Genomic DNA, 25,637 nt, shown 5'->3' on the forward strand with positions numbered 1-25,637 from the left:
ACATTGGTATTTTACGAAGAACTAAAAATTATAGTTTATTATATTACGGGTTTAACTCTAACTTTTTATATATTAAAATTTAATAGAGTTAAAATATTAATATTACTGAAATTTTTAATAGAGTTTAAATATAATATTTTTAAACTTTCAATGGAGTTTAATTATTTAAAATAATTTAAAAATTCTATAAAATTTTAATATTTATAATATGTGTGCTTTTCAAAAGTTTCAATATTATAAATTTTGAAATTTCGAAAAGTTTTATATTATATATACTTAAATAAATAGCTGAATTAACTTTTAAATTTGGACGCTTGATAAATCAAAGCCTCCTGCTCCTTCGTAATTGGAAAGAGTATAAGTCCTATTTATAGTGATGTTGAACCATATTTCAATATATTTTGCCGATGTGGGACTCGACATACACTTTTCTATATCTTTTAATATATAATCAAATTAAATTTTTTTACATATATATGAAACTTTGATTTTAATTCTTTCCATCTATAATAATCATAATTAATTACTTTCATTTCGTTAAGGAAATATTGCAAAATCTTTAGTAAATGATTATTTGTTTTTATTTAATTGTATTAAATTGATTTGTTGTTTCTATACATATCTCACAATATAAAAGTAAATCAAATATGTTTACATATATATAATTTCGATTTTAATTCTTTGATTATTATGGAAGCAAACTTTAAACAACTTCCAAAGATATTGAGTAATTATGGGTTCTACTTATATGGCATATAGAATTAAATTTTGATTTCCTTATATATCAAACGAAATTTAGTTGCTAAGATTATATGAACTTCTCTTAGAAATTATAATTAGCTTAGAATTTCTAAGCTAATTATGGGGGATTGATTTAGTTAGATTGTTTATGGTAGGTATTAATATGAGCCGATTTTTATGTGATATTTATATGTTAGGTCTTAAATGCACCGGATTTGGGATGTCTGCGCCAAAGATATTGCATTTCGGTTCTCTCACTTTATTTTAATCGATTTGGTTCGGCTATCAATCTGTTTGGTCATAGATTAATCAATCTGTTTGGATACACGATTTATATATTTTTATTCTATTTTCAGTGGCATTTCATATAATAATTTTTAACTCTATGTCTACTTATTAAAAATGCTTCCTTTTTAATAGTATAGATGAGAACAATGACTCAATGGTGTTGTATATATATATATATATATATATATATATATTAAGATTTACTTTAACAATTAATCCCCATTAGTCAAACATTATCTCTAAAATTTATTACTAGGGTGATGATAACCATTGAGTATAGTTTTTTTTCCAAACATCTCGCCTAATTATTTGCGAATAGTTTCCTAGTCTCTCCTCACATTAACATCATCTCTAAACTGTTAGGTGTAAAAGTGTATATATTTTTTTTGACAATTTATGTTATTGATGAAAAGTGAAAACAGATAAATGAAGATCTTATTTGACAAATGAAAGAAAAAGCTAAACAAAGACTTCTAACAAAACAAATAATATGAAATATCCAATAGTTTGGAGGTTAAAAAAAATTATGAAACGCAGAAATGACAAAAGTTATTCTTCACAATAACATGGTCACTGGTGAGAGAAGATCCTACGAGAATTACACGACAATTGGTGGTTCATTTTTGACATAAATGTTCGTATTAAAGTAAATGTATGTGAACTTAAACGGTTATTATATGGTTATTCTTTGGCCTAAAACCATAACCTTACACACATCACGAAATAAGATGAATTTTGAAAATTAAAACTCGTCACAAACTTAAAAATAGTAAATCTATAGATATAAACCAAACTTAACAAGAAGGCTTTAGAATATGTGTAGAAAATGAAAGAACTATGGAACTTGAGTAGTTGGTGGTGCAGGTTCACCATGCAGTGTCATGCGGTGTCAGATTTAGAGCAGTCGGAAGTTCATCATATGGTTTCGCGGATATAGCAATTGGTGCCGGAGGTTCAGCATATGGTTTGGCTGATGGAGGTTGCATATTGACATGATAATTACATTTGATGGGAATGGAGACAAAGCGACTAGTTACATGCGCAAATTTGCAATACGAGGTGAGAGGCGTTCTTGGAGATGAAGAAGTGATGTTGATGTTATCCATGACAATGTTATCACAACCTGATTTTTGGTCACAATCTAGTTTTATTGCAGGAACATCGGCAACAACTGTCCCTTTAAAGTATTTATATGTCACGCCACTCACTTTCACCGCCGTTGCCTGAAAAATTTCACATCATGTATAAATATACATTATACTTTAAATATACATTATACTTTAAATATACATTATGCAATAAATTCTGAGCCATAAAACTTATATATTAAAAAAACGTGAAATTTATCATGTGGAAATTTCAATATACCAAGGTTACTTGAACATTATTTCAGTTATTTTACATTCATTCAATTTTTTACGTACCGTATTCATTTTAAATAAATTTAAAGATCACTTCTTTTTTGTGTGTATGTTATATATATATATATATATATATCAAAATACCACTGTAAAGGTAAGAGTATAATTACCCCTGATTGTATCCGACCGTCATAATGTTGATCGATGATGATGGGGAATCTGGCATTTATCATAGTAATATCTTCGTACAAAATATTTTTAACAAATCCTTGTCCTCCCTGATAAGGTATTTATAACATTCAATATATGATATATGCTTTATGCTACGTAGAATATATAAATACTAGATTAGGACCTGCGGTGTACCGCGGGACGAAATTATTTATAACTAAAATATTTAAATTATAAGTTGATATGTTGGTTAAATATTTTATAATTATATAATAATTGTTAAAAACCATATAATACTGCAATTTTTTTAACATAATATTTATTTAATCAATTTAATTATATAGCGGGATGGGTAAATCGATATTTATATAATTAAAAAATATCATTAATTCGGTGTTACATGGATAAAACATCATTTCATTATTTTATTAACACTGTCAGTATCAGATAATAGACATATATAATTAAACTTTTTAATATTCTAACTCACACTATATCATCTTAATTTTTAATATTTATTGTGTATCTACGATATAATATTTATCATATTTAACTTTTTAAAAGTTTTAAATATTTTTCATATTTAACCTTTTAAAAAATTTTAAAATAAAGAAACAAAATAAACCAAATAAAAGTTTTTAAAGTTTGAATGCTTGATAAATCAAAGTTTCTACTCATTTGTATTCAGAATCATTTTGGTCTCTTTTATAGTATGACTCTAAACCATTGCCTAATTTTTTTAGACGATGTGAAATATTGGTACCCGTATTTTTTATTCATCTATTGAGTAATATATGTTCGCTTTTAAAACTTTGTATTACATCATATGCAGGAAAAAATCACAATTTTTATTAATTAAATGTATTATAGAATAGTTCAAGATAATTTAAATATAAATTCAAATAAAAATGAAAGAAAATTATATATTTATGTTTGAATGAGGTAGAAAGATTTCCTTATTTTTTTAAATCTTACAATTTTGCAGTTTTGGTAACTAATATTAAAGTCAATGCATTAAATGTAAAAGCTTTCTAAAAAGTATTTTTGAACAAAAACTGCTGCAAAAATATTATTATAGATGTTAATTCTTCTAAAACAAATAAAATAATCCAAACTTACAGGCCATGTCTTGATTCTTGCACCATTTTGAGTTCCAGTGAAGGTACAATGTCTTACATTCACATTTTGTACTATTTCACTTGTTTCTCTTTTCCCCAGACTTCCGATACTATTTTTTTCAAAGATAAACCCCCACAAATTACCAGAAATTGAGTTTGCATAAAAATGTAAAAATAAATGTAAAAATTTATACGTGTTAACCTTATGCCGTGACCCGGACCACATGTCACAGAAGTTATGTTGATATCGTATGAACCACTTTGAATTGAAATACAATCATCACCTAACAAAATGCAAACCACACAAAAAAAAAAAATTTGTGATTAATCTGTATATGGTATATTCTAATTTTTCAGTAGCTAAGAAATAATAGTAATACGTACCGGTTTTGATTGATGAACTGAGAATTTGGATATTGTGTGAAACAGAGATATCAATGCCATCAGTATTTGGACTGGTTGAAGGTGCGATCAAATGAATATTTGATAAAGTTGCGTTGGTGGAACTAGTAATTGATATGTGATTCTTTGGACTATTGATTTGAGTTAATCCTTTATATATAATGTTTTGGCACCCAGAAAATTTCACTGCCTACACAAACAAAAGATAACTTAAAACGAACAAATTAAATGTTATATAATGCATATCTTCAAATCAACATGTTGAATATAGATTTAACATACCGCTGGTCGGGAGGATAAGCCAACTGATGACCACCAGTTTTCCCCATGGGAATTGAGAACACCAGATCCGTCGAGAACGAGACCTGTCACCTTTCCGAAACATAACCAACAGTCCGTTTTTTTACTTCCCCAGTCTTTTACCATTCTCGGCGCTTCAATCGTTCCATCAATCTTCTCAAAAGAGAAAAAAGAAAGAGAATATTATGTATGCATGAATTATGTATATATAAATTATGTTTCCAACACAATGAGATGTGTAAAACTTTGATGATATAATAAGTTATTTAATCACACTCTCACTAATAAATAAGGAATCCCGAGCACACAAAAATTACAAATCAAGTTATTATAAAAATAATTTCAATTTCATTTTTATGGTTCAGCTCGGCCTTGTAATATATGAGAAACAAAACTGATAACATCTTTTTGATTATACTAAATACCTGAATATGAATATGTGAAGATACACAAGGACCTTCAAACAATTGTGGTTGTATGGTATATGTTTCCCTAGAATGTATGATTAGAGAGGCTTCCCGACCTCTCCCACTGTCTCCACATAACGCTTTCCATGCATCTTGAAATGCCTAATCCGAATATATTATCAAGCGATGATTTAATATTTTAATGGTACATGTTTTATATTCATTAGTAATTTTGATGAAAGAAAATGAATCGTTACCTTAGAATGATCAACATTTGTAGAGTGAGAATCATTTAAAAAATCTTTAATGGATAGAATCACATGACTATCTCCTTGTTGCAAATGATACAATGCGATTAGAAGCACTAAAAGGAGTATCTTAAAACCCTAGTAACAATTAAAAAAAAAATTATTATACATGCTTAAGCAAAAGTGAAACTATTGGAAAAATATAAACTAAAAAGGGAATCTTATAATCTCACCATTTTAGTATTAAAAAATAATAATCTAGGTAACAATGTTTATCCTAGTAAATATAATTTTAAGATTGTGAATGTGAATGTGTGTTGTAAATTGTATATATACAAAGAGTTGAAAGTCTTAATATTAAAATATACATTTGACTACTTGCAAAATTTAATATATAATTTTGACTCTCTTTTGGTTGAAGAATCTTTGAATAAATTGAAAATGTTACTATAATGTTTATGCATTTATGGTAGTGAACTAACAGTGCAATACTTAGTTAGTATGCATTCAACACATTTGATGTATCTACTATTTATTCTCCTTAATGACATTGTCATTGGTGAGAGAAGACCATAAGAGTTCTACATTAACTCTCTTCTCGAAATAATTGGAGGTTCACTTTTGACCAAAATGATTGATATTAAATTTCATGTCTTTGGGTTCAAACGGTTTTTATACGAATAATTAAACTTTAATCATTTGGCAAATAGGCACCCATGTGACATTATATGTCTCCATTCGACCATTCCCCCTTTGTACTGTTTAATTTTTTTTTTTTAAGATTAATTTTATACTTGTTTTATGTCTTAGCCATTTCCTTTTCTTTTTTCTTTCCTTGCTATCAGATGCATTTTGCATTTTATTTACTCTATTTAATTATATTTTCTTTACCAAAATTATATGTTTTTAGTTATATTTAGTGTTTCTATTTCCAGTTTAATTTTTAACAAGTTAATTCATATTTTTTTGTATAGTATACATATATCTCAACTGAAAAATTGATGGTAAAACTAGCTAATTAGTAACATTAAAAACTATTATCATTTTTTATATTAAGATTTAAGTTTGTGTGATATGGTTAGATAAGTGATTTTAATTATCTAATTTATAGTGAATTGTAAGTTAGTAATTGTGCATTTGTCTACTTATTAAAAAAATGCTTATAAAATTTTGGCTCACTAAAGATGCAAAATATACTTTCAAATTATCAAAATATATATTTATTTAATATGTCTATTATTTAATTTTAATGTGTTTATTATATAGTATCATTTGTGCCCCAGACAATATATTATCCTAGATCCGCCACTATAACATACGATGCGGGTGATGGAGGTTGAGCGGTGGGTGCTGGAAGTTCATAATACGGTGTTTGAGGTATAACATACGGTGCAACTGATGGAGTTTTGGGATTGACATGAAAACCACAATTGATGCCAATGGAAACAAAGCGTCTAATTAGGTGCGCAAATCTGCAGTACGAGGTGAGAGGCCTTCTCTGAGATGAGGAAGTGATATTGATGTGCTCCATGACGATGCTATCACAAACTGTTCTTTGGTCACAATCTAATTTTACTGCAGTAACATCGGGTAAACTTGTCCCTTTAAAGTATCTATATGTCACACCACTCACTTTCAAAGCAGTTGCCTGAAAGATTTCACAACATGTGTGTTTGAAAACTCAAATATTGAAAAAACCTGAAATTTGACATTTGAGAATTTCAAAATACCAAGGCTGAATCAATAATTTATTAAAAGTGTTACCCCTGCTGGTTGTGGACACGGGCGAACACCGTTACAATAATGTTGGTCGATGATGATAGGGGATCTGACATTTATCATTGTAATATCTTCATACAAAATATTTTTGACAAACCCACGTCCTCCCTGATAAAGTATTTTTAATATCCAATATATGATATATTCCTTATATATTATGTAGTGTATATTATGTTAATTATTCTATAAAACAAATATAACAATGTAAACTTACAGGCCAAGTCTTGATTCTTGCGCCATTTTCAGTTCGAGTGAAGGTGCAATGTCTGACATTCACATTTTGTACTATATCATTTGCCCCTCCTTTCCCTAGACTTCCGATACTATTTTTTCCCAAGACAAAACAAACAACTTATCAAAGAATTGACTTTCAAAGTAATATATATATATGTGTGTGTGTGTGCAAACCTTATGCCATGACCAGGACCACATGTCACATAAGTTATGTTGATATCATACGAACCACCTTGAATTGAAATGCAATCATCACCTAATAGATATAAAACCACACATAAAAAAACTCATAATCTTTCGCGTGATCAATCTGTACATGGCGTATGCTAAGAACAAAATGAAATACCAGTTTTGATTGATGAACTGCGAATTTGGATATTATGTGAAACAGAGATATCAATGCCATTAGTATTTGGACTGTTTGAGGGTGCGATCAAATGAAGATTTAATAAAGTTGCGTTGGTGCAACCAGTAACTGATATGTGATTCCTTGGACTATTAATTTGAGTTAATCCATTATATAAAATGTTTTGGCACCCAAGAAATCTCACTGCCTACACAAACAAAATATAATATCCTCAAAAAGAAATATAATAAATGTTTTAATCAAAGATGGATATCTTCAAATCAACATATTCAACATACCTCTCGTCGGGAGGATAAGGCAACAGAAGACCACCAGCTTTGTCCATTGGAATTGAGAACACCAGATCCATTGAGAACGAGACCTGTCACCCTCTCGAAACATAACCAACACTCACTTTTTTTGCTTCCCCAGTCTTTTACCATTTTTGGCGCTTCAATCGTTCCATCAATCTTGTCCAAGAGAAGAAAAAAAAGAAATATAATGCATACATGAGTCATGTATATATACATTATGTTCCTAAAAACAATGAGAATTATTTTTTAATGATAGGTTGATTTCTTTAACCACACTCTCACAAATAAATAACAAAAAAATTACCAATCGATTTACTATAAAAATATTTTTAATTTCGCTTTTATATATGCTCTAGCTAGGCTTTGTAATTCCTGGGACACAAAACTAATAAGATCTTTTTGATTATACTAAATACCTGAATATGAATATGAGGAGATGCGCAAGGACCTTCAAACCGTTGTGGTTGTATGGTATATGTTTCCCTAGCATGTATTACTAAAGAGGATCCCTGACCTCTCCCTCTACCTCCACATAACGCTCTCCACGCTGCTTGAAATGCCTATTTTGAATATATAATCTAGCAATGATTTAATTTTTAGATAGAAAATGTTTGATATTTATTTAAAATTTATATGGAAAAAGGAAATTTTTACCTGAGAATGATCAACAATTTTAGAATCAGAATCAGATAAAAAATCTTTAATGGATAGAATAACCCGACTATCTCCATGTTGCAAATGGTACGATGTGATTAGAAGCAATGCGAACAGTACATCAAATCCCTAGTAACAATAAAAATTAGTTAGCAATTTACCATGGGGATCAGTGGAACCATGGGGGAAAAGGAGATTCTTATTGTCTCACCATTTTATTATTATATGATAAGAATCTAGCTAGGTAATAATGTTTTTTTTAGTAAATCTAATATTAAGATTGTGAATGTGAATGTGTGTTGTAAGTTGTATATATAGGAAGAGTTGAGATTCTTAGTATTAAAATATACATTGACCACCTGCAAAAATTCTAATATATAATTTTGACTCTATTTTGGTTGAAGAAGTAAATATAATTGAATAAGTTGAAAATGTTACTATAATGTTTATGCATTATGGTAATGAGGTAATTGTGTATATTTTAGCTAGTATGCATTCAATGCAAGAGATATATCTACTATTTATTTGACACTACCTTAAAAACCTATCCACTAAGGTTTTTAAACTTTTAAACTAGTACATACAATAAGATTTATCTTAGAAATTTATTTACTTGCGGCAAAACTAAATATGGAAAAAAAAAATTGTTTCGTAAAATTATGTATATCAGGGGAAAAGAGGTAGCATTTATTGAAAAACAATTCTCAAGACGTATTTAAATATGTTTCGAAAACAAGTTTATCAAAATATAGATGCAAACACCAAAGAAAAAGGGAAGCAAAACGGTTTGAGGGTGCAAACTGAAATCATATGGGAAAACACATAATGAATACAAAACGTATACGAAAACAGGAAAAGTCATCGAGAGAAATACCAATCTTGTATACAAATTGAGATCAATATAACTTTATTTGAAATAGTTCTTTGTGTTACAGAATTCTTTGTTATTTTCTAGTGACTATCTTGTCTTTTGTTTTAATATAGTATATGCGAAAGAAACTTCGCAAGAAAGATTTAAATAAGTTAATAAGGTATATATGGAAAAGGAGATAGCATTGGAGGTTGAGCATTCGATGGCAGAGGCTTAGCATAGAGTGCAGGAGGTTTAGCCAGAGTTGGAGGTTTACATGGTGCCAAAGTTTCTTCATCAAAACCACATTTAATATCAACGGAAACAATGTAACTAATCACATCAGCAAATTGACAATACGTGGTTAGGGGTTTCTTCGTAGATGAAGAAGTGATGTTGATGTGTTCCATCACAATATCATCACAACCCACTACTTTGTCACAATCTAGTTTTATGGTAATATCATCAGCACATGTCCCTTAGAAGTATTTAAATGTCACATTGCGCACTTTTACAACAGTCGCCTGTAGGATTCAAAACATGTGCATTATGTATTATCCAAAAAATAACTCTACAAAAATCAGATCTAAGAGAAGTGAATGTCTAATTTCATATGCATTCAAAATACTTAGGTTAAGAAGCACAATGCAAATTTAGTTTTAAAAATGTTAACAATTGTGGGATTAATTATACGCAAATTTGGTTTACAAAAATTGTAGGATGTAAATTGCTAGTTCTAGTTAAAGTAAAAAGATTTACATTTAACATGTAATTGGTAGTGAAAAAGCTAATCGTATATAAACCACATATATAATTTAATAATTTATGTATCATATTGTTTTTAATCATTGTGTTGTTTTTAATAGGGAAAATATGTTTCATATTTTTATAAAACATAGTTATATAGAGAATTTTACCTCTTCTGTACAATAGTGATAACAATTACAGTAATGTTGATCAATGATGATAGGGTATTTGGCATTTATTAACGTTATATTCTCGTATAGGATATTTTTTGGCGAACTCATGTCCTCCCTAAAAAGTGCAATAATATAAAATGTATGAATATGTAATAGACATATATATATATATATCTCTCTCATTTTTAATAAGTTTTACAGCCCAAGTCTGGATTCTTGCCCGTTATGAGTTGCATTGAAGCTACAATGTCTTACTTTCACATTCTCGTCGGTATCATTTTCCCCACCTCTCCCCAAACTTCCAATACTGTAAATGTTTTTCTCAAAACGAAATACACAATTTAATATTCAAGTTAACTTTGATACAAAACTTTGCAAAATTACAGTGAATCTTATAAAAAAAAAAAGAAACACAATGAAAGGTCATGGAATTTTTGGTTGAACACTATCTTCATAGATATTAGATATATTCCAGAGAAAATTGACCCAATTTATCATATACTCTATCTGTTTCACAAAAAGTGTCATTTTGACACTTTTTCTTGTTACAGTTATTTTATATTTCTAATGCAAATTTTAAAATTAAATATATTTTTTATCTCTGTTATTTAAGCTTATTAATTAGAAAGAGAAAAAACTTTAGTGTATTTATAAAGGATAAAACAGAAATTTAAACAATTTTTCCTAATATATGTACATTATGTCAAAATGACACTCTTTATGAAACAGAGAGAATATATGTTATCAGGATATATATATATATATATATATATATATATGGGCTAATGCATAGTATAGATAATACTATAGGATAATCACAAAAATTATGATAGTTATGATTTTTCTTTTATAGATGTTAGTAACATTTATTCGTGAAAATGTAGATAATGTCTGAACCTGATGCCCTGACCTGGACCACATGCCACATGCGTTATGTTGATATCATACGAACCACCATTAATGGCAACACAATCACCACCTAACAGGTAGAAAATCATACCACAAAAAGAAAGTGAGCATTTCTTCTCGGGATTAATCCATGTATATTTACACACATTGATTAGTATATAATTAAATAAGACTAAACGTAAAATACATGTTTGGATAGATGAGTAGAAAATCTGGATATTGTTTGAATGAACGATGTCGATGCCATCAGTGTTTGGACTATCTTTAGGTGCGATCAGATGAAGATTTGATATAGTTGCATTAGTGCAATTTATTATTGAAATGTGATTCTTTTGACTGTTCATTTGAGTTAGTCCATTATATATAATGTTACAGCTTCCATTTAATCCCACTGTCTGCAAAACCAAAATTAATTGTAAATTATAAGTGAATACTATAATTAGACCATTAATTATAATATATCTCAACTCTGAAATGAGGAGAATACATACATGTGGTCGGTGGGAGTGCTCTACAAAGGACCACCAAGCTTCACCATGGGGATGGAGGACACCAGACCCATTAAGAACGAGACCTATTACGTTTGTGAAATATAACCAACTTTTACTTTCGTGGTTAATGTTTTTCCACTTCTTTACCATTTTTGGAGCTTCAAGTGTTCCATCAATCTTGCAAACACATGTATAATTATTTGCATATTGTACAAAAATGTAAATCTTTTCTTTCTTTATATATACAAACCTTATACATTCTATGATGCTATGATATATAATTTAATCATTAGCTGGTTCAAGCAGTGGCAGATCTAGCCAAACTTTATACCAGGTGCAAAACTATAAAAGTGGTAGAGAGGAGAGGATTGAACCCATGACCTCATTATTTATCTGGTGCATTCTTACCATTAAACTAATTTAATCTTAGAAATTTATATACAAATTAAACAATTTATTCTTGGCCAGTGGCATTTAGGAAGGGACTATATAAAAGGTTTTTATCCCTGACCTAAGGAGATGTACGGACCAAGCTGATAATTCAAGAAAGAAAAATCTATGATTGTAACACTGTTTTTGGAAAGTACCTGAATACGAACATTACGAGATATACAAGGACCTTCAAATAATTGTGGTTGTATGATATATTTTTCGTTGGCATGTATTACAATAGATGTTCCTTTGTCTTTCACATTCGCCTCACATATATATAGCTTTCCATGCATCTTGAAACGCCTATTAGGAGTATATGTGATATTTTTAAATAAAAATAATTTACTTTTTAAAATATAAATGAAAATATTTTATAAACGATTACCTGAGAATGATCGATCGGCACTTGTATTGTTAGCATCAGATATAAAATCTTTAATGCTTAAACTCATTCGACCATCTACGTATTGCAAAATGGTATGATGCAACTAGAATTACCAAGATGAATAGTTCCAAGCCCTAGTAATAAAGTAATTACTATTTTTTGAAATATTGGAACGATCGGTGGTTCATGCAGCCATTAAATTCCACTACTCTATAGCAAAGTTAAATCATATATAGATACAAAGAACGAGCGCAGCTAGAAAGAGATCATGTTTTCTCACCATTTTAATCTTAATAATAAAATAAATTCTAGTTGTCTTAATGGAAATGTAACATGGTGTATTTCGTGCGATGCAATTCGTATAGATGATGTGCTGAGAGAGTTATAACATACTTTTGAGTTTTGATTATAACTTGCCAAAGTTTTACAATATTCAACTCTTAAATATTTCTTCCCTTTTTCGCATTATAATTCAACCTTCAACATTCAAACATAATTATTTTATTCATTTATCATCACAATATCTTAAGATCCATGCTCAAGTCAAAGAAAAAAACTAATATCATCCATGTATATTTAATTATTTATGTATACTTATTTGACCAAAAAAATATATATCTTTAATACAGAGTATATAGTTTTATGATTTAATGTTTTTTGTGACATATGTTTTGTGACATACATACGAATCGTTATTGTTATCATGACATGATGTGTACTCCGATTATTGCTATTTATTCACTTAAACATTAATACACAATTAAACATAGAATTTTTCAGAAATTATGTAGCTGTTTTTCAAAATGGCTAATTATATTGTTGACCATAAAAAAAGTTGTTGAATCCCAAAATTTAACAATAAGTTACATGAACATTTATTATGTCGGTATAGTACATATGGATGAAGATCTGGAGTACTCCATAAACATTTTTTAGAAAAAGAGGACCCTGCAGAATAGTTTATGGAAGAGGAGACAATGCCCGAGGTTGATGATCCTGATCTGTATAACAGTCGACATGGATGTTGACAAATGAACTACGCACATCGGCGAATTTACAGTATGCGGTGAGATTTTTTTCCGGGGATGAAGATGTGATGTTGATGTGTTCCATCTTGATGTTATGACAACTTTCAGTTCTTTCCAGTGGCGGAGCTAGAAAATCATCACATCAGGGTCAAAAAAAATTAATTGGAGTCAATTATGTGATTTAAAATTTTTACCAGGATCAATTGTACTATTTTACATGGGTCAATTTGATTTTTTTCTTAAAATTTCAGCCAAATTTAAAATTTTACCAGGGTCATTTGACCCACATGCTTGCACCCTACCTCCGCCACTGGTTCTTTCACAGTTTAGCTTTATCGCGATTTCACTTGCGCTGGTCCCTTCAAAGTATCTAAATGTTACGTTGTTCAATCCCACTGCATTTCCCTATAAGATTCGTAACATATTATTTGTTTGCATTCAATAAGAAATGAACTTTTAAATAAAGATTTTGATGAATTTTAGTCATTACGATCCTATATGATATACATCTTGGTTAGTCCATTAAAATAATTGAAGACTTCAGATCTTCACATTCGATTAAAAATGATTGTAAAATTTGAATTTACCTTTAAACTACAGCCAGTGTAATTTTTGATCGATGATGATGGGGAATCTAGCATCTGTTAATGTTATATTTTCAAACAAAATATTTTTGGCCAACCCTTGTCCTCCCTGTTAAATTATGGACGATCCATAATGTATATTCTTTTAAAGAAATAAAATATTTTGCTAGCAACCAAAAAAATGGAAAAGTAAAAAACTTACTTGCCAAGTTTTGATTCTTGCACCATTTTGAGTTCCCGTGAAGCTGCAGTTTCTTAAGTTCACGTTTTGGACTATGTCATCCGTCTCAGATTATGGCTTTTGAAATTTCAAAACGCTTCTTGTATTTATACAAATAGAAAGAATAATGAATCGGCTCACTGTCTTGCTAAACTAGGCTGCCAAACAATAGATTTTTATGTGGAGTCTGTACTGAAGCCAGATTGGCTTATTGATTCTCTTTGTACAAACTTTGGTTAATTCAATATAATTACTTATTGCGCAAAAAAAAACAGTCATCCGTCTCAGATTTTCCCAAACTCCCAATACTGCATTTTGTTTTAGGTTAATAAGACACAATAATCCATTTTAATTTTAGTAGCAAGTTAAATAATTGATTCGAGAAAAATAGAATAATTTAATTCGATGCATTAATGAATTCAAATGTCTAATGCGTGTTTATATATAATCTACAAAACCTGATACCGTGACCCGGACCACATGCCACACGAGTAATGTTGATATCGGAAGAACCAGCTTGTCCACCAATAATTGCAACACAGTCATCACCTAACATATAAGGAGCACATCATACAGAGAAATTTTAGCATATCTTACAAAATTTAGTCCATATGTAAACACAATATGATATACTATTCAAACTGAAGGGATAGTAAAAGATTACCAGTTTGGATAAAGGAGTCTAAGATTTTAATTTTTTGTGACATACAAATATCGATGCCATCGGTGTTTGGACTGTGTTCGGGTGCACTTATATTAAGATTTGATAAAGTTGCATTGTTGCACCCATAGATTGAAATGTGATTCCTTGGACTATTTATATGAGTCAGTCCATTATATATAATGTCAGTGCAGGACACAAATCTAATTGTCTGTAGATACAAAAGCGTATAAGTTATCAATATAGAAAAACATACTTAAGAGTAGAAGTTAATAGGTGTTGGGAATGACTTACAGTGGGTCGTCTAGAGAGACCAACAGATGGCCACCAAGCTTCCCCATGGGGGTGAAGCACACCGGAGCCGTTGAGGACGAGACCTTGTACTGTTGTACATCCTTGAAACATAACCAACACTTCCTGTTTTCTGTGTTTTCCCAATTATTCGGCTTTGCTGGCGCTTCAATTTTCCCATCAATCTTGTTGAAGTGAAAGAATAAAAAAAAAGTATTATACATGCATGGGAATCGTATCTTATCTACATGAGCCACCAAGTGTTTGTTCGTTACGTACAATGATCTATCTAAATCTAATCAATCATTGAGATAAACATCTTTAATTAATAACCTTGTTCAGATAAACATGTTTTTTGAGGAGAAAAAAGTTTTCTTTTGCAAGTGTCGATCTTCGTATAAATCACTTGAATTTTAACAACTTTGAAGTACGTTACGTACGTACCTGAATATGGATGTTAGAAGTTACGCATGGACCTTTAAAACGTAGTGGTTGTAAAGTGTAATTTTCGTTCTTTTGTATCACTAACACTGACCCATTAGACGACGCTTCCCCTTTGCATAACTCTTTCCATGCTTTTTGAAACGCCTTTACAAGAATGATAGTATAAGTTTAATAATACTTCTTTTATAATTCTTTTAATAATTTAACTTATATATATCGGCTTTTAAGAAAACAATTTACTTGAGAATAATCAACGTCCGTGTCGTCGCTTATAAAATCTTTGATGCTAAGAATCCTCCGGCCTTCTCCGTATACCAGATGGTACGATAATACAATTATTATCACCGAAAACAACGTTTTCTTCATCATTGTAAAAAACAATTAGAAGGTGTAGAGAGGAAATCAATTGAAAGAGGTCACTATTTAACTCTTGATTTGAAGATACATATATGTTTGAGTTAAAATTTGAGATTCATACAATACTTTGAATTCCATCATGTATTTATATGAAGTCTAAGAGAGATATAGATGCCACGTTCTCAACACAAATCTCATATCATTTAAATTACAATGACTGATAAAATTCAATTTCATATGGATAATATCATAATGAACACTGACAAGTGATTATTGAAACAGCTTTAGCTTTCAATATAAGATTTAAATAATTTTAATTAATCTATATGTAGAACCTGGAAACAGATTATTGAAATAAATATTTTAAATTAATCCCATTATTACTTTAAACAGGCTGTCACATAGATATATATGCATTCGATCAACTTAAACTATCATTAAAATCTTATATTCCAAGTGATTTTAGTTTTCATCAGATTTTAAATAATTTTGATGATTTTACGGAGGTTGATATGATTTACTGTAAAATTCTTTCAAATCTCACCTAAAACTATGAGATTTTGATTTATGTATTTTTAACTAAAGAAATCCTCTCAAATCCTCCAGAATCTCAAAAAATTATTAAAATTCAAATCTACAAACTGTTTTGAATAACAATGGATTTTAAGAAAGATTTTTAAATCATTAATTCAATAACAGTGGATTTCAGGAGACTTTGGCCCTGATTGACACAAGACTTTTAAGACTTTTAAAAAAATAAAAGACTTGACAGCCAATAATTTGCCAATCAGACTTTTATGACTTTTATTTTTTTTTAAAGTCTTGTAAGCCACTTTTTTTTTTCCCTTCGTTGTTTTCTCAGATTTTTTAAAGCCTCAAATTCAGCCTTTAAAATGGCTTTAAAATTAAATAAATATAAAAATTTTATTTTTTTCCCTTTCTTTATATTTAAAACCTCTTCACAAGTTTATATATATATTTTACATATTTTATTTTTATAAATTAATTATTCTTATTTTTTTCTAAATCTTTTAAGATCCATTTCAATAATAATTATTTTTATTTTTATTATCATCATTAATATCATCATTTTAATATATTTTAATAATAAAAGTAACAACTATAGCTTTAAAAGTATTTGTTACCAATCAAATTTTAACAGTTAAAGTTTTTACAGTCAAAGCATCTGCAACCAAATTCTCTACAGCTAAAATTTTTAAGTTAAAGTCTTTACAGCCATAAGTAACAGCCGTTACCAATCAGGGCCTTTTTAATTGAATAACAGTGAATTTCAGAAGACTTTTAAAAATCCATGATTAAATAATACAAGATTTATAAATTTTACACAAATCACTAAAAATATCAAGTTGAATACACCCCTTTATTTCACATTTAAAATATACTTAAAACATCTAATTTGTTCAACAAACAAACACATGTTAAACATCTGAGTAAGAACAAATCTATATCGTTTACTGTTTATAATAAACTTCTAGTTTGCCAAAAAAATAAAAGAATAAACTTCTAAAGTAAACATAATAATAACACATATTACATTAAGTAAAACAATATGGATTGTATTTGAAAAAATAACTTTGTTTACTAATTACCACACTTGTATATGATTGATTTTATTAAATCCTACCAAAAAAAAAATTCAGTGATTTTATTAACTGAAAAAATAAGAATGATCTAGTTGGCTGCTGCTGCTGCTAAAAGATCCTCCCATGTGACTAACTTCTCTCTGGGTTTGTTTCTCTCAGTCCCCATTTGTTTTTCCTTGGCATCAATCTTCTCCCACCCACTATAATCTACCTTCTTCACCTCTCTCTTCTCCAGCAATTGCATCAGTCCTTTGCTTCCTTCCTTTGAGCTCTTAAAAACACCTTCTTCAATGTCTTCGCTTATGCTACCAACCTGCAACAAACACATTTTTGTCTCCCAGTTAAAGAGCATCAATTTTCTGTTCAGGGGGGAGAAGTTTAATGCTTACCGTTTCCTCAGCACAGTATAGGTTTGTGGCAATTATGCCTACTGGTCCTCTTTTGAGCCATCCACATACATATAAGCCCGGCTCAGTCTGTGATAAGCTTTCTAACGTTTGACTAACCACTCGACCTCTTACATTCGGGACAACACCTTGAAACATGCAATTGGGGAAGTTAGAAGAACTAAAAAAACCCTTTTCTCATAAACATATTAATCAGACCACACTTCCATATTATATCACCTTTCTTGTGATCAAAGGGTAAACCGTTGATTGGAACCGACTTGTAACCAATGGCCTTCAGCACCAAACTGCACAATTGGATATGCTTTCATTTGATTTTTTATGATTATTGGTATAACTATTACAACAGAAATATACTGAGGACCTTTCATTGAAAAGCATATTACCTGCAGTTAAGATCCTCAAACTCTCCGGTACCAACTGCAAGTTGTTTTCCGCTTCCAGCACCTACAAGTTACAAGAGTTATGGATGAATTATTAGCTAAATACACTATTGTATCCTAGAAAATCACCATTACATATTTAGTGTCTCCAATAGCAGCTAATAAATCGACAGAAGAACCAGGACACGCCAAAATATTTTCTTAGAGGTGCACTTACTTTCAAGAATGGTTTTTTCCAAGTTTACACCGGAAACGTGGCCCTTCCTTTCATTCGACTCTAAAAACCGGTCAGGTTGGCGGAAGAAAACAAAGTGCAGCTCTCGTTGATCAGGGTCTGATTCAGATGTTCCTGCTGCTGCTGCAGCCTTGGACAGTAATTCATAAATCCTCTTTCTGATTCTACTATTTTTCATTTCTACCTTCGAAAAAAAAAGAAGAGTGTCAACAAAAGGTTTGTCGAGTATCAACAATTTCACTAAAATGTAAATAACAGAGTTCAGCCTTACTTTAACTGAAAATCAGTAACACAAGTACCTCATCAGCAGGAGTTACACTCAAGTCAGTCTCCTTTATTCGAATATGCATGTTCTTAATCCCTGCATTATAAAAATATATGCGTTTATATTCATATCAATGAGAAAATAACAACGGTCAATGGGCAACAAAGCATTGATGATGCAGGTAACGAAAAGATAGGAAGATCTTGAAAAGAAGTCATAGAAATCAGAGCCATTACGTTATGTTATTATCTCACAAAAACCTGAGAAGGTCAAGACAAGCAAATTATAAAACCCGCACATAATTGATTTTCTTAGTTTGTTTCTTCTTCAACATTTTTATGGGATCTATTGAAAAGAATCAAAAGCTCAGTATATGATTTAGATATGAATGATACCGAGAACTTCTCGAAGCTCTTTAGCAGTCAATGCTGCTTGAACTGGCCCCCGTCTTCCGACGAGAAACACCTTCCTGACCACATTACAACTTTGTATCAGGGACAACTATAGTTGGTTGTCAACTATACGAAAGATGGAATAGGACAAGAATCAACTAGTTAAGTGGTTAAATCATAAATGGACCTTATAGAGCTTTCTTCCAGCGCAGATAAAGCATGCCTAGCAATATCAGTTGACGCCAACTCTGTTGTCGGTCTTAAGAGAATCCGAGCAACATCTAGAGCTACATTACCCTAAGATTCGAAGGATCATATGTCAGTCTGAGAAGTCTTGAGAAAAAAGTCTTTACTTAAAACTTTTGGCAACAAACTGTTATTGATATGTACATCTTGTTACAGTGTTAAGGATAGCTAACCAACAACAAATATGCTCTTAGCAAAGTAAATTAATCTCAATAGAATAAAACTACACATATCAACCCATACAAAGGATAAAAAGTAGATGAGAAACATATAATGGTTCTAAAAAAACACTGCACCTGAAATTCTAGAATGTGAGACCTCTCAAGTATAATTATCTGATTCTTAAACTTTAAGACGTCTTTGGCAAAATTAGAGTACCTGGCCAAGGATGACAGCTGTGTCGGAACTTTTCAAGTCAGGTTTCAAACTGCTGTAGTCGGGATGCCCATTATACCACCAAACGAATTCTCTTGCAGAGTATATGCCACTCAAAGTCTACCAAAGTCAACTTTTAAACATCAGAATGGATTCCAACAAGTATAAAGCTACCAAAAGCCCACCAACTTATGTCAAAACACACATTTAAACACCTAATTCCGCAACATAAAAAAAAAATTGTAATGGGCATACCTCACCTGGAATGCCAAGATCTTTGTCACTTTCAGCACCATGTGCAAGTACAACCTGAACAAACCATACATAGCAACAAAACATTATTACATATGTTAATGATTAATCTTTCCTTTGAGTTAATGAGTTGCTTATCAGAATCATACTATAAGAGCATAGGTTAAGGAAGTCTTACAACGTGATACAAATCTCGTAGCTCAGAAAGTAATAAATCCGATCCAAGCTTTACATTCCCATAGAAAGAGCAACGCTCATGTTGTGCAACTCGTGAGAACTGATTAATAGCAATCTGTAGAAAGCAATATGGTTGAGATTAAGCTCAATGGAAGAACATCCTAATCTCCCTCTCTCTAAAAAAGATTAAGCTAATCAGTGGTGGTAGTACCTTAGTTTCAGGATGATCAGGCGCAACACCGGAGCGAACAAGTCCAAAAGGTGTAGGCAACCGATCGATAATATCAATGCGTGCTCCTTCATGCGCCTTCAACAACTAAAAAAAACCAGCCATCATCAAAAAATCACGAGTTAAGAGTCGTTAATTTCATAATAATGTTCAAACGAGAGAGAAGAAGTAAGAGAACCAACCTTGTCAGCAGTATAGAAACCAGCAGGTCCACTCCCAACGATGCAAACGTGCAGAGGACGTGAAGAAACCGAAGATGAGAAGTATCTAGATACCAAATATCGTGCTAGATATCTTCTACTCATTCTCCGAAACTTCCAAAAAAAAAACAATTATGCTTAGAGAGATCCAACACAAATCTGTTAATGAGATTAGTTGTTGTATAGGATTCAATTTTGAGGATTTGGGGAAGATGAAGATGAGCAAATATCCCACACTTGCTGGGGAAAAAATTGGAAGAAGAAGAAGAAAGAAATTAGGGTTTGTGAACTAATTTGGGGATTTCCATCTCACTGTGCACTCACGTTGACTTTAGAAGGGAGTCCGTTGACCTTTTCCCTTAAGATCAAGTTATACTTCTTAGTTCTTACCATAAAATTACTTACTAATAAGTTATAATTTTTGTTACTAATTATATGAAATCGAAGAGCAAACATCTGATCAACAACATTTGGGGTTCATAACAATGTGTCACTCACCCAGCTCCAACTAGTATATAACAAACACAAGATAATACATGCAATATGGGACAAAGTACTATGAAGAAGTAAATCAATCATGTGTAGTAGTAAGTAATAGGGATATTTAATCTCAATCTATGTTTTCTAGGCATCAACTGTATAGATATAACTAACTTCCTTTAAGCTCTGCAAATCTGGCAGCCAAATCTTCATAGTTTGGTAACTTTGGGTGAACATGCTTAGCTTCACTGGAACGTTCTGGCTGAAACGAGACTGCACGGGCAAATGTTTTCTTAGGTTCAGATGGCTCCGCCCATTGTTCAGGGGGTAGTGAACGTGACCTGACGGGTTGTTGAATCATCATCTCTTCATCAGATTCTCCTTTTTTTAGATGTGTACGTCTGCTTTTGGATTCTTGTTGCGCACCGTTCTTTTCATAACTTGAAGGCTTCTTACTGTAATGCATGAGAAGTTTATCCATTATCTTCTCCTCACTGTCCCTCGCATCCTCGTCAACTAAGACTTGAAGGCCTTTCCTTGAGTTTTCCCTTCTTACGTTTCTTGTGTGATCATCACCAACTGATTGTACTATGTGTTTTCTTCTACTACTTCGCCGTTTCAGAGATGCATTATCTATGTCATTCATTTGATGATGACCTCCTTCATTTCCCTTCTCTACCCCAGAAATATTCTCGTCAATGCCTGGATGATTTGCTTCTTTGCCATCAAAACGAGCCTCAGTGTTCTCTGAAGCTTCAGCTTTTTCATTCCTTCCTTTACTAATAGATTTAACGTACGGAGGTGGAAGGGATTTGTAGAAAGGTGCTTTCATTCTCTCTGTTTCTCGCTCCTCAACTTTCTTTGCAGGATCTTCTTCCTTGCTCTTTCCCACAAGAACTGCATTTTCTTTACTCTCCCAACCATTACGGTATCTCGAACCTGAATCGAAAGATTCCGCTCTCTTTGGCTTGCTACTTGGCTTCGGAGGTCTTGAGGAATTGTCTTCCACTTTCTGATGTGCATGCTCTTCATTTTTCTCATGTTTGTATCCTTGAAAGAAACTCTCTTGTTTAAATCCGATAACTAACTTGCTGTCAGGCTTAAGTTTCTCTGAAGCATTAACCTCTGTTTTCTTATGCGCACCAACTACACCATTTTGATGTCCATTCCCTTGAGCATGGTTCTCACGCTTGACCTTCATTACTATAGTGTCACCTTCGTTAAAAATGGGTTGATGTCTTACTCTAGACGGTTCTTGCTTAGATTGTAAATAAGACTCTTTCCTTTCTGGGGCAATAACCTCGGTTTTCTCACGCTTGACCTTCATCACGATAGTGTCACCTTCGTTAAAAATAGGCTGATGTCTTTCTCTCGCAGGTGCTTGCTTAGGTTGCAAATGAAATTCTTTCCTTTCTGCCTTATTGTCCTTGCTTTCAGATCTGGAGGCGTGGCTAACGTTGTCTGACCTTTCTTTAGGTGTTAGCCCATGCTGGTTTCCTCTGAGACCATTCTGATAACTTTCTTTATCAGGTCGAAACAAAGGATCTCTTCTATCTGATGCCTCAGCCTTTTTTCTGTTCAAGCTAAGCCCATTATCAAAACCTTCAAACTCTTCTCTTTTTGGCAAGGCCATGTTTCTGTCTACAGCCTTGTACTTGTCGTAAGTGCTTTTCGGGGTCTCCTGTTTATGTCCACGAGAGAAATCATAATTCAATCTCTATCCAAATATATCAGTTTATTGTCCCCTAATAAAAATAACTGATGGTCATACCTTTACTGAAGTACTATTCTGTCTCAGAATCCTTTTCTCAAAATCTTTGGAATCCCAACGAATAGAGAACTCCAATGCAACATCTTCCATTAACTTCACTTTCTTCTCCATAGAAAATGGCTTTGATGACATATTCTCAACAAGCTACAAGAGAAACAAGTAACTGCTTAGTTGTGTATAAGTTTCCAAGATGAGTCAAACTGCGAATTGGGTACACTAGAAAAGCGCTTACCTCTTGGTTAACAAACAATCCAAGTGAATCTGCGTATTTTTCGTGAAACATTTGCCTCAGTTCACGCAGCTCAGGCATCTCAGAAAATCCAGAGGCTGCAAACATTAACGATGACACAGCTTCACGACACTCTTCTGGACATTCCCTGAGAAAGAAAAAAAAAGTAAACACAAATCAACTAATGAACCAATACATGTTTCCACATAGAACAAGATACTTCAGTTATTATTTGAGAATGTTCCACTAAGCCACAGAAGCCAATTCCCATCACTAAGAAAACAGGAACAGTGTGAATAAGAAAATGCCAAAACATGAGGTAATTGACATAAGTCCAAGATCTTTAATTTTTTTATGCTAAGGAACCTGATCTTCAATATAAAAACCTAACACAAACTGATGTGGCAGAGAGAATGTGCAGAAAACAACTTCTCATATAGTCAAGAGTATGTTACAACTACTCATGGAATAATTCACAATCCCAAAAATTTTAAGAAATCACCAAAACCTAAAAAGAATGGCAGAACGATTAACACAGATAAAACAAAAAACTCTCTCCTACCATAGCAAAAAGGACATTGAAATTGAAAACTTACGGCAACTTTTGCATCGTAGAGAGCTGCTTGTATAAGAAATCACAGGTCTGCTCAACGAAATCAAGATTCCAGAGATTCCTTAATTCATCAAGAAGCCCTCCTGCCTGTTCCCCCATTAAAAAAAAAAATCCGAAATCAATTAGTTGAAATCTTAAAAAACGAATCAATAAAACAAAAAAAACATTATTATGACTAACCCTGCTATAAGCATTGGCGTCATGACCGTTAATGATAAGATCAGCCAAATCCTTCTTGAGAAACTTGATCGTAGCATTCCTCTTCCTCCGAAGAACATCGATCCGATTCTTAGTCAGTTTTATCAGTGGTTTTCTAGTCAAATCAAAATCCCACAACCATTAAAATCGATTTTACCCAAACATTAAACGAAAGAAATTAAAAAAGATAAAAGAAGAATACAAACCCCTTGGGAGCAAAACCACGCCCTAAGATACCATCAAACATCTCCGCAACAACGATTGATCAAATCAACACAAAAAACCCCAGATTCCGAGAGTTATCACAGCTCCGAGATGAGAGAGAGAGAGAGCGTATTTATTTCCTTCGGCGGCTCTGTTGGTGGTTTCTCTCTCTCTCTTTATTATTGTTTTTGATTTGGTATACAAAAACGAAAGCTCAAAGAAGCCGCATCTCAAGAGAACATGGTGGTGGTAATGGTGGAGGTGATTGACTGATTGGTGAACTCTCTCTTCAGAGTGCTTTTTTCTCGATCAATTAAAAGAAACGACTACGTTTTGACTTTTTTTGTTAATGTTAACGTTATAAAAGGATATTTTGGGGAATTCAATAGTACGGCTTTAAGGAGGTGTTGGGGAATCAAATCTTATACCATCTGGTTGTTTATAGTGAGATTGGTTGGAAATGATCTGGTGCGCGTGGCTCCACCTTAGCTCATTTGCATGGATTCCGTAGACCTGCACCAATTTAATGTAACGAGAGAAATTTAATTAATTCACTCACCGACGGGTTTAATTATCAAAATGTGAAAAAGTGAAAAAAAAAAAATCATGTTTTTAACGACTTGATGCTGAAAAGGGAATATACTACTTTACAGTTTGCAATAGAAAGATGATCACGCATTTAATAGGCTCGTGGTTATGGCTTATGAATTATGGGAAAAAATTATCTTCAAATCTTTGACAAAAAAAAAATTATCTTCAAATCAAAATAAACCAAAAGAAGACAAAGGTAAATCTTTAAAGATAAAGACTACCATAAAAAAAGAGTATATTTAAAGATTACGAATTCGTTCTGATGAGATCAAAGGTTTAGATATGAAATTTCTTTGTTACCAAAAGAGATTAAGAAACATATACCGGATATTAGAAAGTTATCCATGTTTTATATCATGTATCAATAATATATAGTTCACAACCTCACACAGAAACTATATAAGCCTCTCTCATCTTTACAATATGTCATATATAGTTTATTTTTTTCATTTTTTTGGCTATTTACCATGTATTATTAATGACTTGATAAAACTCTTAATCCAATAAGGCAATAACACTAGATTTATGAAGACTTTAGATAATTTTTTACAAATCCACAACTAATAATACCAAATTTTAAGAGAGTTTTAAAAAGTCTTGATTAAATAATAACATATTTTTAATAATTTTTAAAGTCATTAAATTTCTATTTAATTCTCAAACTAATAACTTCTTTCATTTTCTATAAAAGAACAACAAAATGTCATGGACTATGATTCACAAATCTCTCTATTTGATGAGAGTGTTTACATTAATATTTTGTGAAGAAAATAGTATAGAATCCTAAACCAATAACATAATAGTTGAATTCATTAACAATCCAATTTTTTTTTTTTATTTGAATAACATAA

The 25,637-nt window shown here is 31.4% G+C and overlaps 6 protein-coding genes and 1 pseudogene across 10 annotated transcripts; all 7 read right to left on the bottom strand.

The window, feature by feature from the left end:
- Positions 1-1,682: 1,682 nt before the first annotated feature.
- Positions 1,683-5,338, bottom strand: LOC104733176 (putative polygalacturonase At3g15720). The gene is made up of 9 exons (XM_087478298.1): positions 5,270-5,338; positions 5,046-5,174; positions 4,807-4,950; positions 4,364-4,534; positions 4,064-4,271; positions 3,882-3,963; positions 3,681-3,789; positions 2,561-2,668; positions 1,683-2,252 (listed from the first exon to the last, which is right to left on the bottom strand). The coding sequence occupies exons 1-9, from the start codon at positions 5,270-5,272 to the stop codon at positions 1,896-1,898; spliced, it is 1,311 nt and encodes a 436-aa protein (XP_087334424.1). The 5' UTR covers positions 5,273-5,338; the 3' UTR covers positions 1,683-1,895.
- An 855-nt stretch (positions 5,339-6,193) lies between these two features.
- Positions 6,194-8,647, bottom strand: LOC104733177 (putative polygalacturonase At3g15720). The gene is made up of 9 exons (XM_087478299.1): positions 8,575-8,647; positions 8,364-8,492; positions 8,126-8,269; positions 7,695-7,865; positions 7,396-7,603; positions 7,224-7,305; positions 7,030-7,138; positions 6,801-6,923; positions 6,194-6,684 (listed from the first exon to the last, which is right to left on the bottom strand). The coding sequence occupies exons 1-9, from the start codon at positions 8,575-8,577 to the stop codon at positions 6,328-6,330; spliced, it is 1,326 nt and encodes a 441-aa protein (XP_087334425.1). The 5' UTR covers positions 8,578-8,647; the 3' UTR covers positions 6,194-6,327.
- Positions 8,648-9,386: 739 nt separating this feature from the next.
- On the bottom strand, positions 9,387-12,633 carry LOC104733178 (polygalacturonase). The gene is given in 11 exon segments (XM_019233473.2): positions 9,387-9,737; positions 10,131-10,248; positions 10,333-10,440; positions 11,031-11,112; positions 11,230-11,437; positions 11,534-11,710; positions 12,121-12,240; positions 12,242-12,268; positions 12,351-12,365; positions 12,367-12,453; positions 12,598-12,633. Coding segments are annotated over 11 exon segments (1,329 nt in total).
- Positions 12,634-13,062: 429 nt separating this feature from the next.
- Positions 13,063-14,303, bottom strand: LOC147930155 (uncharacterized). 2 transcript variants are annotated; one of them, XM_087479779.1, is made up of 4 exons: positions 14,165-14,303; positions 13,966-14,071; positions 13,681-13,783; positions 13,063-13,504 (listed from the first exon to the last, which is right to left on the bottom strand). In XM_087479779.1, exons 2-4 carry the CDS (start codon positions 14,017-14,019, stop codon positions 13,311-13,313), a joined length of 351 nt encoding a protein of 116 aa, XP_087335905.1. In that variant the 5' UTR covers positions 14,020-14,071; positions 14,165-14,303; the 3' UTR covers positions 13,063-13,310. The 2 variants fall into 2 exon arrangements, with proteins under 2 accessions (XP_087335905.1, XP_087335904.1); XM_087479778.1 differs by having other exon boundaries at positions 13,648-13,783.
- A 5-nt stretch (positions 14,304-14,308) lies between these two features.
- On the bottom strand, positions 14,309-16,061 carry LOC104733179 (putative polygalacturonase At3g15720; annotated as a pseudogene). The gene is made up of 6 exons (XR_015575430.1): positions 15,819-16,061; positions 15,579-15,722; positions 15,138-15,319; positions 14,847-15,054; positions 14,641-14,731; positions 14,309-14,490 (listed from the first exon to the last, which is right to left on the bottom strand). The product of XR_015575430.1 is annotated as a putative polygalacturonase At3g15720 (transcript).
- Positions 16,062-17,491: 1,430 nt separating this feature from the next.
- On the bottom strand, positions 17,492-21,081 carry LOC104730035 (NADPH:adrenodoxin oxidoreductase, mitochondrial). 2 transcript variants are annotated; one of them, XM_019234150.2, is made up of 13 exons: positions 20,683-21,081; positions 20,483-20,587; positions 20,273-20,386; positions 20,103-20,151; positions 19,846-19,962; positions 19,409-19,518; positions 19,225-19,298; positions 18,864-18,925; positions 18,547-18,748; positions 18,333-18,393; positions 18,166-18,233; positions 17,929-18,074; positions 17,492-17,852 (listed from the first exon to the last, which is right to left on the bottom strand). In XM_019234150.2, exons 4-13 carry the CDS (start codon positions 20,136-20,138, stop codon positions 17,628-17,630), a joined length of 1,101 nt encoding a protein of 366 aa, XP_019089695.1. In that variant the 5' UTR covers positions 20,139-20,151; positions 20,273-20,386; positions 20,483-20,587; positions 20,683-21,081; the 3' UTR covers positions 17,492-17,627. The 2 variants fall into 2 exon arrangements, with proteins under 2 accessions (XP_019089695.1, XP_010447397.1); XM_010449095.3 differs by having other exon boundaries at positions 20,098-20,151; positions 20,683-21,032.
- Positions 21,082-21,157: 76 nt separating this feature from the next.
- On the bottom strand, positions 21,158-25,215 carry LOC104730036 (uncharacterized). Of its 2 annotated transcripts, none has more exons than XM_010449096.3 (7): positions 25,111-25,215; positions 24,198-24,708; positions 23,974-24,106; positions 23,777-23,880; positions 23,184-23,328; positions 22,952-23,095; positions 21,158-22,861 (listed from the first exon to the last, which is right to left on the bottom strand). In XM_010449096.3, the coding sequence occupies exons 2-7, from the start codon at positions 24,236-24,238 to the stop codon at positions 21,350-21,352; spliced, it is 2,079 nt and encodes a 692-aa protein (XP_010447398.2). In that variant the 5' UTR covers positions 24,239-24,708; positions 25,111-25,215; the 3' UTR covers positions 21,158-21,349. The 2 variants fall into 2 exon arrangements, with proteins under 2 accessions (XP_010447398.2, XP_087334739.1); XM_087478613.1 differs by having other exon boundaries at positions 24,847-25,126.
- Between the last annotated feature and the right edge of the window lie 422 nt (positions 25,216-25,637).

This window comes from Camelina sativa, chromosome 12 (assembly GCF_030686135.1).
Source record: "Camelina sativa cultivar CO46 ecotype springtype chromosome 12, ASM3068613v1".
Taxonomy (NCBI): domain Eukaryota; kingdom Viridiplantae; phylum Streptophyta; class Magnoliopsida; order Brassicales; family Brassicaceae; genus Camelina; species Camelina sativa.

Excerpts from the sequence above, each read along its gene's own strand:
- LOC104730036 (XM_010449096.3), bottom strand. The coding sequence starts at position 24,238 with ATGTTTGATGGTATCTTAGGGCGTGGTTTTGCTCCCAAGGG. Across the intron at positions 23,881-23,973 it reads ACGCCAATGCTTATAGCAGG|GCAGGAGGGCTTCTTGATGA; the intron begins GTTAGTCATAAT and ends ATGGGGGAACAG. Across the intron at positions 23,096-23,183 it reads GATTGTTTGTTAACCAAGAG|CTTGTTGAGAATATGTCATC; the intron begins GTAAGCGCTTTT and ends TTTCTCTTGTAG.
- LOC104733176 (XM_087478298.1), bottom strand. Across the intron at positions 3,964-4,063 it reads CAGTTCATCAATCAAAACCG|GTGATGATTGTATTTCAATT; the intron begins GTACGTATTACT and ends GCATTTTGTTAG. Across the intron at positions 3,790-3,881 it reads GGTCCGGGTCACGGCATAAG|TATCGGAAGTCTGGGGAAAA; the intron begins GTTAACACGTAT and ends TGAAAAAAATAG.
- LOC147930155 (XM_087479778.1), bottom strand. The coding sequence starts at position 14,019 with ATGCTAGATTCCCCATCATCATCGATCAAAAATTACACTGGCTGTAGT. Across the intron at positions 13,784-13,965 it reads ACACTGGCTGTAGTTTAAAG|GGAAATGCAGTGGGATTGAA; the intron begins GTAAATTCAAAT and ends CGAATCTTATAG. Across the intron at positions 13,505-13,647 it reads ATGTGGGTCAAATGACCCTG|CTCCGCCACTGGAAAGAACT; the intron begins GTAAAATTTTAA and ends ATGATTTTCTAG.
- LOC104730035 (XM_010449095.3), bottom strand. The coding sequence starts at position 20,805 with ATGAGTAGAAGATATCTAGCACGATATTTGGTATCTAGATACTTCTCA. Across the intron at positions 18,234-18,332 it reads TTTGAGGATCTTAACTGCAG|TTTGGTGCTGAAGGCCATTG; the intron begins GTAATATGCTTT and ends CCAATTGTGCAG. Across the intron at positions 18,075-18,165 it reads ACCCTTTGATCACAAGAAAG|GTGTTGTCCCGAATGTAAGA; the intron begins GTGATATAATAT and ends GCATGTTTCAAG.
- LOC104733177 (XM_087478299.1), bottom strand. Across the intron at positions 7,866-8,125 it reads CTCCTCATATTCATATTCAG|ATTGATGGAACGATTGAAGC; the intron begins GTATTTAGTATA and ends CTCTTGGACAAG. Across the intron at positions 7,604-7,694 it reads CCTTATCCTCCCGACGAGAG|GCAGTGAGATTTCTTGGGTG; the intron begins GTATGTTGAATA and ends TTGTTTGTGTAG.